Source organism: Eschrichtius robustus, chromosome 21 (genome assembly GCF_028021215.1).
Source record: "Eschrichtius robustus isolate mEscRob2 chromosome 21, mEscRob2.pri, whole genome shotgun sequence".
Taxonomy (NCBI): domain Eukaryota; kingdom Metazoa; phylum Chordata; class Mammalia; order Artiodactyla; family Eschrichtiidae; genus Eschrichtius; species Eschrichtius robustus.
In genome coordinates, this window is record NC_090844.1 from 31,514,184 (window position 1) to 31,529,968 (window position 15,785).

The 15,785-nt window shown below is 36.6% G+C and overlaps 1 protein-coding gene across 2 annotated transcripts in view; it reads right to left on the bottom strand.

Moving 5' to 3' along the window:
- The window catches only part of LOC137755947 (disintegrin and metalloproteinase domain-containing protein 5-like), a 148,685-nt gene that overhangs the window by 5,805 nt on the left and 127,095 nt on the right, over window positions 1-15,785 (bottom strand). For both annotated transcript variants that reach the window (XM_068532090.1, XM_068532091.1), the window contains 2 exons: window positions 1,578-1,737; window positions 273-323 (listed from right to left, as the gene is read on the bottom strand). In XM_068532090.1, coding sequence (XP_068388191.1) covers window positions 273-323; window positions 1,578-1,737 — 211 coding nt within the window. The remainder of the gene's footprint in view (window positions 1-272; window positions 324-1,577; window positions 1,738-15,785) is intronic.

Here is a 15,785-nt window from a genome sequence, read left to right on the forward strand (position 1 = left end):
AAAAAAAAAAAGAATCCTAAAATTTATGTGGTCATAAATGCTCGTGTGGGTGCACAAAAATCACTCCTTTGGTGTAGGTCAGGGAGGAGAGGTTGAGACATAATGAAATCAAGTTTTATTGTTTAGTATTATAAAATCACCTACAATGGAAACCATAAAGAATATTATTAACAAATGTTTTGGTTTCAAGCTAGCAATTTTTAAGTGCTCCTTCAACAATGATCAAGAGATGTGATGCCAAGTGGTTAATCAATCACTCATTCTACACTCACCTTACACTGAGTGACAACTCGCCGTTACTGCTGCTTTCTTCCGACACAGATCTATAACATCGATAAAGTTTATTTTAAATAAGTGGGGAAATTAAAAAATGTTGAACAATTAAGTGACTATTTGAATGAAAAATGTTCTTCAAATAAACAGAGTGATTCACTACATAAAATGTCTCCTTCCAGCAAAATAAAACGAATAAAACTGGTACCATCTCAATATTAGAACAAATGCCATCAGCCACCTTGCTTTGTCAACAAAATCCTCTCATCCTCATTTTACATTTACTCAATTTTTACAGATAGGCCCCCTGATTCTATGATATCACTAACTCCTCAGGCCAAATTAAACCAAAACCGTAAAGTAGCAGTCAAAAATTTCAGTTAATTTTTCCATATATTTCTACAGATTTCTTTCATCCTCTCATAACATACTCAGATTTTCTCTTCAGATCACTTCTTGGAAGGTAAAACTAGAGGTAAATACCTCTCTGGAAGAATACAGTAAATTATGAATAAGGGGCTCAATAATGATGTTTAAATAGTGTGTAACTGATTACAGATAATATGGTGATTTCACTCATTAATTTGGTGTACCCAAAAGTTTATGATACATTGGAAAGCTATTATCTCACATTTTATAGAGTTATAGAGAATAATTTTAAGAACATAAAGATTAAATCCCTTGCTCAAGATATCATAATTAGCAAGATATGCAAGATTTAGGAGTTGAAACCAGGTTTTCTGAGGCTAAATATAATTTTCTCCCCACTTCATGATGCTTCCTCCTGTCTCCTAACCTGATTAGTATGAATTACACATGTAATTTCTAGTTGAGAAATGACTGGACAAATCAGCAATAATTAGGAAAATAAATATTATGCAGGCAGGTTCATAGATATTATCTCTAGTTGAGTGGGGTGTTCTGATAAAGTTATTTACCACTGGTCTGAGGATCTATATCTTAAATTTTTATTTATTTATTCACTTTTTAAATGCAGTGTTATTTATTCTCATGAAGCTCATGGACAATATCACTATTTAGACAGAGTCAGTGGATTAAGAGGCTGAATAAACCTCCACAATACCCTTGGCACCCATATCTCCTCCTCAAGTGATACTGGTGGTAAAATGAATGGTTTTAGTAATGCGTAAAACCATTGAAAACATGAAAACACCAAGCTAGTTTGAAATGTATCCCTGGGCCATCCTCATATTGTTTTACCTACAGTCTTAGCTTATTCCTGATGAAACTTGACTACTTTTTTCTTGACTTACTTAATTTAATAAGAATTAAAACATATATACCTCTCACTTTCAGGTTCTCCTCTGTAGCATAGCTCCCTTATTTTACTCTGCCTTATTATAACAGCAATAGTAATGATGAACACAGGTAGAGAAATGTAGAAAATGAGTTGAAATCTGTGTTTTGGATGACTGTGAGATCTCTCCGGCAAAAGCTTTTTACCTAGAATGGAAAGCAACCATTTCAAATTATGTCAGAGATTTTATTAACCAAATCAAAAGGTGGAGGGGTATCATTACCAACAATATTCCCCAAAACTAAACATTTCATTCACATAGACTGTGAATATAATAAAATCTGAAAACCTAAACTAATATATAAAGTAGGCTGTTACTAGCGCTTTACTGATGTTTTTGAGTTTTCAAACTTCCACCATATGGTGATTTCCTTGATTGAAGGTAATGTTCTTTCATGGACCACATATTTAATACTTGCAAATATTTCTTCAATTCTGTTCTGATACAGGGTTTCCGAGGCTCAAACATGTATATCACAAAGAGTATTGGATTGTACCTGTATGTGAGAATTAAATCTGGGGTATCTGGCATTTAATTTCTCTTACATTACTACATTTTTTTTCCTAAAAATTAAAAATCAGTAGTCTCTAAATAACTTATTTAAGTTCGTTAATCAAATATGTCAAATATGCAGCAATAGGAAATTGTTAAAATGGCTCTAGAATTATTTTATAGAATGCATGGCTAAGTTTGGCTTTGACCCACTTCTGACTGACTAGTGCTAATATCTACATTTTCCTCATCTGTTCTTGTAGATTCTCAGCTGACATCTGCATTCACCTTTCCGGATTCATAATGTATCAAGTTCTGCTCTCTCCACAATTTGTTGGTATGCTTCCTTTTATTTGATATGAACTGTGACTCTATCACTTCTTTGCCACACTGGAGGAGCTGAGAGTCGGAAGAGCAACTCCCCAGCTACAGTGTGGATGATCGCTGAGGCTCAAAATACTCCTCTTACTACTGTCCCAGCACTTCTCCCTTTTCCCCCATGTGTTTGTTTTAAGCGAGTTCAAAGTAGGAGCAACATTTTCTTTTTCAGTCAGTTTTGTGCATGTGCTTGGGGTTCCCAGTATCTTTGAGACAAAGATTACATGATATTTGTAATTAGAAAACAAGTGAATCAGATGAAGAGATCAGCCTCTCTGGCCATATACTGCAGATTGATTCTCAGCTACGTGTTTAGTCTTCCGGGTAATCAGTGATACCACATGGGTTATTTGAAAATGAATGTAATATATGCCCAGGTGGCCTTGGAAGTCTAAGTAGGAAAAATTGGTCTCACTTCTTTCACTTACACTGTCTAGTTTTAACAAGCACTACTTATTTATAACAGCCAACAAAGAATATTTTCTACTAACTCTCCTCTCAGTTTGGTGATTTCATTAAATTAATTACTCGGAGTCCCCATTTCCCATTGGTTAAACTAGTCCCCAGTAATCTGCCTCAAGGCTTCTACCTCCTTCTAAAGATGCCTCAGGGAATCATCCAGTCATTTAACTTTTATTCATGGTTTTTCACCTCCTTCCTTTTATGACCCCAAAGTGTCTTAGCCTTTATGACTCAAGCGTTTAACTGTCATATCAAACTCCCCAAAACATAGATCTTACCCATACCAAACTTTATGGGTAAATATCAGGTATAGAAATAAAAGATTTTCCCCTGGAGGCACCAGCATGCATCAGCGGCAGCTCCCAAAGCTTCCCTATCCTCCACCCTGTGCCACAGTCAGATTGATTACAGAAAACACAGATGGAGAGCTTTGTGTAAAGTAGACACAAGATTGCTCATAAATAGTCATTTCACTTTTGCGCTATTAGTTACACAGTTTACATGATTACCCAGTTTCTCCAGCCAGCTATTCCACCATAAATCAGTAACTCCAGGTTTACTTAGAATAATCTATGTATACGGTTGAGTATATCCTGCCAAAAACATTTTATAGAGAGGGACTCCTGTTATCTTTCTCTAGCAAACACTGTTCATACATGTAACAGTTAATTTTATGCATCCGTTTGACTGGGCCACGATGGCCTCAGATATCTGGTCAAATATTATTCTGGGTGTTTCTATGGGGTGTTTTTAAATGAGATTAACATTTAAATCAGTAGACTGAGTAAAGCAGTAGCTTTCTTTAATGTGGGTGGGCCTCATCCTGGAGGCCTTAATAAAACAAAAACACTGACCCTCCAGTGGATATGGGAAGATTCTTCCTGCCTGAGGTACCCAAACTGAGACACCAGCTTTTCCTGACCTTCAAGCCTGCTGCCCTTCACATAAAAACTGCACCATCGGCTCTCCTGGGGCTGCAGTTTACTGACTCGCTCTGCACATCTTGGGATTTGTCAGCCTCCGTAATCACATGAGCCAATCAATTCCTTCTAAAACATATCTCTCTCTCTCTCTCTCTCTCTCCATACTATTGATCCTGTTTCTCTGGAGAATTTTGATTTTGGTACCAAGAAGCAGGGTGTTGTTATAACAAATACCTAAATATGTGGAAATGGCTTTGGGACTCATAATGGGTAGTGGCTAGAGGAATTTTGAGGCACATTTTAGAAAACGCCTAGATTAATCTGAAGAGACTGTTGGTAGAAACATGGACGGTGAAAGCAACTGTGGTGAGGGCTCAGGGAGAAAAGAGGAGAGCAGGAGAGAAAGCCTACATCTTCTTAGAGAGTACAAAGATAATCATGAACAGAATGGTGGTAGAAATATTTACATGAAAGTTGTCCCTGGTGAGATTTTAGACAGAAAAGGACAATGATTAAGAAAAGGCAACTCCTGCTGTAAAGCGGCAAAAAACTTGGCTAAATTGTAACCTCGTGTTTTATGGAAGATAGAACTTGTGAGCCACGAAACTGGATAATTAGCTGAGAAGATTTCTAAGCAAAATGTTGAAGATGTAGTCTGGGTACTCCTGACTGCTTATAGTAATATGTGAGACGAGGAGATAAATTGAACAAGTAAGCGTTACACAGGGAGGTACCAGAACTTAAAGATTTGGAGAATTCTCAGTCTATCCCTATTGCAAAAAATGGGAAACGTATTTTAGAGAGAACATACCAAAAGTGTGGATGGAAAAATCATCTGATAAAGAGACTGTGCATGTGAACCACCTCAGGAAAAGTCAGGAATAAGGATGAGATTACACCAGCAGAAACATTGCCAGGTTGGACCAAAGGGAACAGCACGGGGTAATAGAGCTATGTGGCTGCCAATATACTTTATCCTTCAAGAAAAGAGAGGGATGCGAAGGTGATTCAGAGATCATCAAGGCTTCCTCCCCCATCACAGGTCCAGGAGCTGCCCCCTCCTCGGTTTTGACCAGCCAAGCTCCCCCGCCCAGTGGTTGAGAGGGGCAGGGCCACTCCAAAGAGCAGTATGGATGGGGCCTCTATCCAAAGCTGAAGGAGTGGGGTAGACTCTACTGTAGGCTCTGGGCTTATGCTGCTACCTCAATGGGCCTGGAGGGCAGAACATCAAACCTAAGACGATTATCCTCCAACCTTAAAATCGAATTGACTTTGCCTTGCTAGGTTTTATTTGTATTTAATGGGATCTGTCACCCCTTTCTTCTTTCCAATTTCTCCCTTTAGGAACAAGAATGTCTATCCTATGCCTGTCTCACCTTTGTTTTTTGGAAGCACATAACTTGTCTGATTTCACACGTTCATAAATGGAGAGGGATTTTGCCTCAAGATGAATCATACCTCAAGTCGCACCCATTCCTGATTTAGATGATATTTAGAAGAGACGCTGTATTTGGAATTTGTACTGAAACGGGTTAAGACTTTTGGAGCTACTGAGATGGGGTGGACGTATTCTGCATAAAAGGAGGACATGAATTTGGGGGGCCATACGATGGAATGTTATGGATTGAATAGTGTTCCCCCAAATTCATATGCTGAATTGAAACCCCAAACCCCAGTGTGATGGTATTTGGAGATGAGGCCTTTGGGAGGTAATTAGGGTTGAGATCATAAGGGTGGGGTCCTAATCTGATGGAATTGATGTTCTTATAAGAGGATGAGGAGACACCAGAGAGCTTTCTCTCTCCACACACACAGAGGACTCAGCGAGAAGGCCACCATCTGCAAGCCAGGAAGAGAGCTCTCACCAGAAACCAAATTTGCCAGCACCTCGATCATGGGTTCCCAGCCTCCACAGCTGTGAGAGAATAAATTTCTATTGTTTAAGATACCCAGTCTGTGGTATTTTGTTATGGCAACCAAGCAGACTAATAGTGTATTTTCATGAAAGAATGGATGAGGTCATTTATTCCCTAGGCCATCCATTGAAGGGAGAACTAGCTGTGGAACACCAAACAAACAAGTGATTACCAGTGGAGAGTGGGAAGGGGGGAGGGGAAAGGGATTAAAAGGTACAAACTTCTATGTAGAAAATAAGCTACAAGGTTATATTTGTACAGCACAGGGAATATAGCCAATATCCTAATAACATTAAATGGACTATAATCTATAAAAACTTTGAATCACTACGCTGTATGTGAAACTAATACATTGTAAATTGACTGTACTTCAAAAAAAGAACTTTCCTTCCTAGCGATATTCATTACCTAATAGTCTAGAGAACTTCAGGCTAGAAGACAAGATGGTTTAGTATTAGAAAATCTTCAAAGGCAATATAAGACACAATATAATCAGTTCAATAGATGCCTTCCACATATCTAATAAAGCCCAAAATACATTCCTGATTTTAAATAAAATTGGGAGAGATAAATATTTTCTCAACAAGATAAATACTGAATCAAAAGGAGCAGCCTTTTCATGAGATAATATTAGAGGTATTCCTAAGAAGTAATGATCGCCTCTTTCATGATGATTTCCTGCTATTCTGAATGGATTACCCAATACAATTATGAAATGAGAGAGAGAGAGAAGGTGAAATTAACTGAAGAAGAGGAAAGAAAGGAAAATTATTATTAAAAAGGTGTGGCAAAATTATTATTAATTTCAGTTCATATCATTTAAAAAATATCAACCCCCTAAAAAAATCAACTAAAAGTCTTTTGAAAATGATGATAGTCCATTGATAAAATGTATGCACAAAAATCAGGTTTCCTATAATTAAAAGTAGCAATTTAAAATACAACAGATCTTCTGATAACAATGTTCAACAAAATGATGATATTCTTAAAAATTAAACTGGTAATTTTTGATCCATAGATCCTGCTATATCCATAGAGAGATCAAAACCACAATGAGTTATCACTTTACACTCATTAGGTTGGTTACTATAAAAAGAAGAGTTGGTGAGGATATGGAGAAATTGGAAAACTCGTTGATGAGAATGTAAAATGATTCAGCCTCTATGAAAAAGAGTTTGGTGGTTCCTCAGAAAGTTAAATATAGAATTACTATATTATCCAGCAATTCCACATTTAGATGTATACTCAAAGTACTGAAAGCATGGACTCAAACAGATATTTGTACACCCATGTTCACAGCATCATTATCCACAATAGTCAAAAGGTGGAAGTAAGCCAAGTATCCATCAACAGATCAATGGATAAACCAAATGTGATGTATACATGCAATCGAATATTACATGGCCTTAAAATGGAACGAAATTTTGACATGCTACAACATGGGTGAACTTTGAAGATATTATGTTAAGTGAAATAAACCATAAATAAAAGGACAAATAATGTATAATTCCACTTCTATAAGGTATGTGAAAGTGGTCAAATTCATAGAAACAGTAAATAGAATGGTGGCCTCCAGGGGTTGAGGAAGAGAGGAATGGGGAGTTATCGTTTAACGAATATAGAGTTCCAGTTTTGCAAGATGAAAGAGTTCTGGAGATGCATGGTCGGTTTACAACAATGTACACCAATATATTTAATGCCACTGATTCGTACATTTAATAATGGTTAAAATGGTAAATTTTATGTTACGCATATTTAACAATTAAACATATACATATAAAAATGTATATGTGTTAGAAAAGGTCAAAAATATCACTAGAAGTGATTGTCAAGGGTAATGAAAGAAAAATATGCACAATAATTATAAATTTCCTACAACCATAAGATAAATGGGAAGCCTCATGAAATTAAAGAAGTGCGAGTGGAATTTTTTTTACTATTGGCTTGTCATAGATTTAAAAGGTTGATAATAACACCTGAAAGTCAATAATAATATATAATATTAGTAGTGGTTAACTTCTGGGGTTAAGATTATATAAAAATTATTAAAAGAAAGATTATAAGATTAAATAAACTTGATGTATAAATTTTATATATCAAGTAGACAAGTTAACAAAAATATATGAGGATTTAGATTCTAGAATATGCAAACAAGTTAACTCATACACACAATCACATATATTTAATTATATTTAATTATGTACATATGTTTTATCTATGTATGTAATGCTGTAAAAACAAATTATACGTTCTTTGAAAATATCCATGAACTGTATTAACAAAAGTCAATAATGTACTGGTTACAAATAAGGCCAGGATAAATTCCATAATTTGAGGTTTTTCCAGGCCATATTCTGTTAACATAAGTCAGTGATATTCAAAATAAATAAAATGAGGATATAAAGCAAACTTGGATTCCTTGGGATCACCTTGCCTCTCAAACTCTTTATGCCCCCAAATGCATTCAGCATCACAAGGGGTTCTCCCACATTGAGTCCAGGCCCATCAGCAGCCCAGGGCTTCCTTGACTGGGTACAGGGCCCCAGGGAGATAATTTGGGCACAGAACAGGCAGTCAGCTGGCATACCAGCCCAGGGCTTTTGGGGTAGACCTACAGGCCCCAGAATAGAAGGGATGAATACAGCCTACGGCAGCTGACTAAAAGAAACTAGTTGTATTGGAAGGTTTCCTCTGAGCCCAGGTTCAGGTGCAACCACAGTACTGCCATTTGGACCTAAAGTGGCCTAGGGTGACTAACCATGATTGTTGGCCTGGCACTGTTCCAAGTGTTGTAAGGAAAGCCTTATGTACCGGGGCATCCATTAACAGGATGGGAAATTTTCTGTGTCTTAGAAACTGGCTTGGAAGTTTGGAAGGAAAAAACAAAATTCATACAGAAGCTTAAAAAAAATACCCAGGAACTAAAAGCAACATTGTTTTGGTGTCAAGTGAATATAGCATAGATTACCTGCAGTTGCTGTTGCTGTTTTTAACTCTGACTACTGATGTTGCCAATTGCGATCTGTGGTTCACTCAGAGTGATGTGACTTAAGTGTGCAACCTAAGGGTATTGAAATCATTAATGTGAACAGTACATCTTTGACTTAGTCTGTGGATTAACTGTTGTGCTTTGTGTCAAGATAGCACTAATTTTTCATATTGTCAATATTGTGATCTTGTTTTCTAAGAGCTCAGATAATGAAAATCAGAATGATGACTGTACTAACACCAGCATGACCCAGACATCACTGAACAAGAAGGCTAAATGGCTGTTCCTAGTGACAGATGGAAGAACATATACAACTAGATTAGATACGTAAGTAACCAAAACATAGCATATTGTACAACATGCCAAAAGTAATTCGGACCTAGAAATAAACCATGCATGTATGGTCAATTAATATATAACAAAGGAGTCAAAAATATACAATCTAGAAAGGATAGTCTCTTCAATAAATTGTGTTGGGAAAACTGAACAGCTACATGTAAAAGAGTGAAACTGGACCACTATCTTACACCATACATAAAAATTAACTCAAAATGGATTAAAGAGTTGAATGTAAGACCTGAAACCATAAAACTCCTAGAAGAAAATATAGGCAGTAAACTCCTTGACTTTAATCTTGGTGATGATTTTTTGAATCTGACACCAAAAGCAAAGGTAACTAAAGCAAAAATCAACAAGTAGCAAAACATCAAATGTAAAAGCTATTTCACAGCAAAGGAAACTATCACAAAATGAAAAGACAACCTAGTGAATGGGAGAATATATTTGCAAATCATACATCTGATAAGGGGTTAATATCCAAAATATACAAAGGCCTCATACAACTTAAGAGCAGAACAACAAAAAAAATCCAATTAAAAAATGGGCAGAAGATTTGAATAGACATTTTTCCAAAGAAGACATCCAAATAGCCAACAGGTATATGATAAGATGCTCAACATCGCTAATCATTGGGAAAATTCAAATCAAAACCACAATAAGATATTACCTCACACCTGTCAGAATGGCTATTCTCAAAAAGATAAGAAATAACAAGTGTTGGTGAGGATGCAGAGAAAAGGGAACCCTCATGCAGTGTTGGTTGGAATGTAAATTGGGTTAGCCACTATGGAATACAACATGGGTGTTCCTCAAAAAATTTAAGAATATAACTACCATATGATCCAGCAATTCGACTTCTGGGTATATACCCAAAGGAAATGAAAACACTAACTTAAAAAGATATATATACCTCCATGGTCATTGCAGCAGTATTTACAGCAGCCAAGATATGGAAACAATCATCCATCATTCTGACCAAAAAATGTGATATATGTGTGTGTGTGTGTATATATATATATAAAACATGTATATATTATATATATATTATATATATAATATATATAACATATATATAACATATTATATATATTATATATATAATATAAATATATATATATAATGAAATATTATTCAGCCATAAAAAGAATAAAATCTTGCCATTTGCAAGAACATGGATGAGCCTCAAGGGCATTATGCTAAATGAAATAAGTCAGACAGAGTAAGACAAATACCATATGATCTTACTTACATGTAGAATCTAAAAAACAAAACAAAACAAAAAGCAAGCTCATAGATACAGAGAACAGATTGGTGGTTGCCACACATTAGGGGTGGGGGATGTGCGAATTGGGTGAAGGTGGTCAAAAGGTACAAACTTCCACTTACAAAATAAATACGTCATGAGGATTTAATGTACATCATGGTGACTGTAGTAAATAATACAGTATTTTACAGTTTTTTTCTTGTAGTTGATTTCTAATCTCATAGCACTGTGGTCAAAAAAGATGCTTGATATGATTTAAATTTTCCTAAATTTACTGAGGCTTGCTTTGTGGCCCAAGATGTGATCTATCCTGGGAATGCTCCATGCGCACATGAAAACAATGTGTATTCTGCTGTTTTCAGACAGAATGATCTATAGATATCAGTTAAGTCCATAGGATCTAACGTTATCATTTAAGGTCTGTATTTCCTTATTGACTTTCTGTCTGGATGATCTGTCCATTGGCCTAAGTGGGGTGTTAATGTCCCCCACTATTACTGTGTTACTATCAATTTCTCCTCTTACATCTGTTAACATTTGTCTTATATATTGAGATGTTCCTGTGTTGGGTGCATATATATTTACAATTGTTATATCTTCTTCTTAGATTTGTCCCTTGATCATTATGTACTGTCCTTCTTTGTCTCTTGTAACAGTCTTTATTGTAAAGTCTATTTTGTCTGATATGAGTATTGCTACTCCAGCTTTCTTTTGATTTCCATTTTCATGGAATAACTATTTCCATCTCCTCACTTTCATCTGTATGTGTCTTTAAATCTGAAGTGGGTCTCCTGTAGACAGCATATATATGGGTCTTGTTTTTCTATCCATTCAGCCAGTCTATGTCTTTTGGTTGGAGGATTTCATCCATTTACATTTAAGGTAATTATCAATATATATGTTTTTATTGCCATTTTCTTAATTGTTTTGGGTTTTTTTTTTTTTTTTTTGGTCTTTTTCTTCCCTTCCTCTTTTGTTCTCTTCTCTTGCGATTTGATGACTAACTTTACTGTTGTGTTTGGATTCCTTATTCTTTTTGTGTGTGTATCAACTGTAGATCTTCAGTTTAGGGTTACCATGAAGTTTTGATATAGCAGTCTATATATAAACAAGATTGTTTTAAGTTGCCAGTCTTTAAATTTCAAATACATTCCCTATATCCTGCATTTGTACAATCTTCTTCTCACAATTGCCCGTTTTGATATCATATTTGTGTGCAGATTATTTCCTACCTTTACTATATATTTGCCTTTACTGGTGAGCTTTTCCATTCATAAATTTCTTGTTTCTTGTTGTGGCCTTTTCTTTTCTGCCTAGAAAAGTTCCTTTAGCATTTATTGCAAAGCTGGTCTGGTAGTGCTGAATTCTCTTAGCTTTTGCTTGTCTGTAAAGCTTTTGATTTCTCTGTCAAATCTGAATGAGAGCCTTGCTGGGTAGAGTATTCTTGGTTGCAGGTTCTTCCCTTTCACCACTTTAAATATATCATGCCACTCCTTTCTGGCCTGTAGAGTTTCTGCTGAAAAATCAGCTGATAACCTTATGTGAATTCCCTTGCATTTTATTTGTTGCTTTTCCCTTGTTGCTTTTTATATTTCCTCTTTTATTTTTGTCAGTTTGACTACTATGTGTCTCAGTACGTTCCTCCTTGGGTTTATCTTTCCTGAGAGTCTGCGCTTCCTGACTTGGGTGACTGTTTCCTTTCCCACGTTAGGGAATTTTTCAGCTATTATATCTTCAAATATTTTCTCAGGTCCTTTCTTTCTCTCTTCTCCTCTGGGACTGCTATAATGAGATGCATTTAATGTTGTCCCAGAGGTCTCTTAGACTCTCATTTCTTTTCATTCTGTTTTCTTTATTCTGTTCCATGGCAGTGATTTCCACCATTCTATCTTCCAGGTAACTTATCCATTCTTCTGCCCCATTTATTCTGCTACTGATTCCTTCTAGTGTATTTTTCATTCCAGTTATTTTACTGTTCATCTCTGTTTGTTTGTTCTTTAGATTTTCTAGCTCATTGTTAACCATTTCTTGTATCTTCCCAGTCTGCGCCTCCATTCTTTTTCCAAGATTTTAGATCATATTTACTGTCATTACTCTGAATTCTTTTTTGGGTAGATTGCCTATCTCCACTTCACTTAGTTGTTCTTCTGGGGTTTTATCTTGTTCCTTGCTCTGGGACATATTCCTCTGCCATCTAATTTTGTCTAACTTTCTGTGATTGTGGTTTCCATTCCACAGGCTGCAGGGTTGTCATTCTTCTTGCATCTGCTGTCTGCCCCCTGGTGAAAGAGGCTGGTCTAAGGGACTTGTGCCAGCTTCCTGATGGGAGGGCCTGGTTCCTGCCCACTGGTGATGGAACTGGGTCTTGTCCCTATGGTGGGCAGGGCCATGTCAAGGGGTGTGTTTAGTGGGAAGCTGTGGGCTCAGTAAGACTTTAGGCAACCTGTTCACTGATAGGTGGGGTTATGTTCCCATCCTGTTTGTTGTTTGGCATGAGGCATCCCAGCACTGGAGCCTATAGGCAGTTAGGTGGGGCCAGGTCTTGGTGAGAAAATGGCAGCCTCCAGCAGGGCTCATGCCAATGAGTATGCCCCAGAACTACTGCCACCAGTGCCTTTGTCCCTGCAGTGGGCCACAGCCACCCCCAGCCTGCGCAAGAGACCCTCCGATACCAGCAGGTAGGTCCGGTCCAGGCTCTTATGACGTCACTGCTTTCTCCCTGGGACCTGGTGCACACAGGACCTTGTGTATGCCCTCCAAGAGTGGAGGTTCTGTTTCCCCAAGTCCTGTGGAATTACTGTGATCAAACCCCGCTGACCTTCAAAGCCAGATGCTCAGGGGGCTCCTCCTACCAATGACAGACCCCTAGGCTGGGGAGCCTGACATGGGGCTCATAACTTTCACTCCTTTGGGAGAACCTCTGTGATATAATTATTTTCCAGTTTGTGGGTTGCCCACCCGATGAGTATGGGATTTGATTTTAACACTATTGTGCCCCTCCTACCATCTTGTTGTGGCTTTTTCCTTATATTTGGATGTAGGGTATCCTTTTTGGTAGGTTCCAGTATTTTTCTGCTGATGGTTGTTCAGCAGTTAGTTGTGATTTTGGTGTTTTTGTGAGAGAGGGTGAGCTAACTAACATCTTTCTACCCAGCCATCTTGTCTCTGCCTCCTTTTTTTCCCCTTTGTGCTTAGTCTTGTTTCACTCCCTCATAAGGTGCCGAGTGCAGAGGCTTTGCACCCAACACTTCAAACCAGAGTGCCCAGTGTGAAATGGCTGTGCCGACATCTCTGCTCGGTGTGCAGAAGCATTCAATAATACAGTGTTGCTTATTTAAAAGTTGCTAAGAGATTAGACCTTAAAAGTTCTCAACACAAGAAAAAAAATTTTGTAACTATGCATGGTGACAGCTGTTACCTAGACTTATTATAGTGATTATTTTCCAAGGTATACAATATCAAATCATTATGTTACACACCTGAAACTAATGTAATGTTATACATCAGTTATATCTCAATAAAAAATATTTGGATTTGGGTATGGTGGAGAAGGAGCTGTGAAAGCAACATATGGAGATGGAATCTCAAATGTCTGCAGTGAGACAAGCAACTATTTCTAAGTCAATCATATTTTTCTGTTTCCTAAATGAAAAAAGCAAATTGTCTTCCCAAAAGACAGCAATGTTCAAATCAAAATAGCTACCACTGAATTAGTTTGGGTACACCCCAAGAACAAAAATGTTTTATCTATTCATTCAGTTTCTTGATTGCTCTACAAAACTGAGTGAAGTTACATTTCCAGATTCATAGATTGCAACTAAAATGCCCAGCAGGAGAAAAAAGTGTTATTTTGATAACATCTGTTGACTCCTCACAGTGAAGTAATGATTCTGTCACATTTTACCAAGTGAATGTGGCAGCAAAATATTACCCCCAGGTCTTAGGTAATTTGGTTTCCAGAACAGAGTTTCAAATAGGCTTCTGAATTTCTATGAAAATTTTAATAAAACCATATAAAACAAAAAGATTTTTGCTATCTTGCTCAAATACAAACTAGACTTTGCTCATCTATATGTGTAGTTAGAAGACAGGGCAAATGTAAATTTTGCAAGTTCCATTCAGTCTATAAATTTCTTAATGAAGAAAAGAAAAAGATCTCACTTGCCAAATGTCCTGTACACCTGGTACACAACACCAAAAGGGGTGTGATTTGTTTTCCTGTGATATAAAGGCTTTCATAATGAAAGTTTCAGTCAGTTTCAGTTTCCTCAAAACTCATAAGCACTTACCAAGAATTTTTTTTTTTAACTTCACAAAATGGAAAGAAATTGCTTCCTTAAACAAGTGTACAAGATGACTGTACTCCTTACTTGCCATAAAAGATATGTTAAAATATTTAAGATGTAAAATCTTATTTTTAGAAGTTTGGACAAGAAGAATGTACTTCTCTAATTTTGAAATTCATGGAGGACAAGAATAGGAAAAAAAAGTGTGTAGTGAAGCAGAAATTTATGTGCTATTTCTCCAAAACAATCTGATGATCTGTGAAGGGGCCATCAGGATTCTAGAAAAGGATGCACTGACTGCACCTGGGTAGTTCTATGATTTGCACAGGTTGTGACAACAACTCATACAATGAAAAAATGACTCATATTTTTGGAAATAAGACTGCTTCAGAACTCAAAAAAATGTAACCAGAAATGGGTACGCAAGTTAAGAAGGACCTTCTCGGTTCCTTTATTAAAACTGTAATTTATGTGGAATTCAACTTAGATTTCACTAATTAAGATTACTTCTATGCTTTAAAGCATGCTCCCTGAGAAAGAGAGATTTAACGCATGACATCCAATGTGCTTTGGAGTGTATAAAAATGATGGGCCTTATAGACATGGACAGCCTATAAGATGAATTTAAATATGCAAAGGAGCTGATTGACAGAGAGGCGGCCTACTAGAATAAGCCTGTAGAAACAAAGAGAATGAACATTTTTGAAGAGCTGCAAAATAATTTTTCCAAGCCTGAAAATCTGCTGTATCTAGTAAATAAGACGCAAGTATCCCATGCTCAAAATGCTTTTGTCAAGATACTTAGCTTAATGCCATCATGATGGACTGACACCAGAATTCAGTAAATGTGGTTTGTTAAAACAGAGCTTCAAGTCAAAATGAATTTTACATTTGATTCTATTCCATTTTGCTACTACTTAAAAGAAGAATGTCTTACAGGCTGTAAGCAGTTCAGAAAAGTATAACTGGAAAATGAAACCAAAAATAAAAAATATGTCTGACTGTATTATGGCAGAGAAAGAAGCATGTCAATGTTATTTTCATTAAATATGAGCATATCTTTAATCATTCCTATTATATTTATATTCTTTCTCCTTTCTAAAAGTCCTATGTTTATGTATCTTAAGAATAAACAATAAGATAG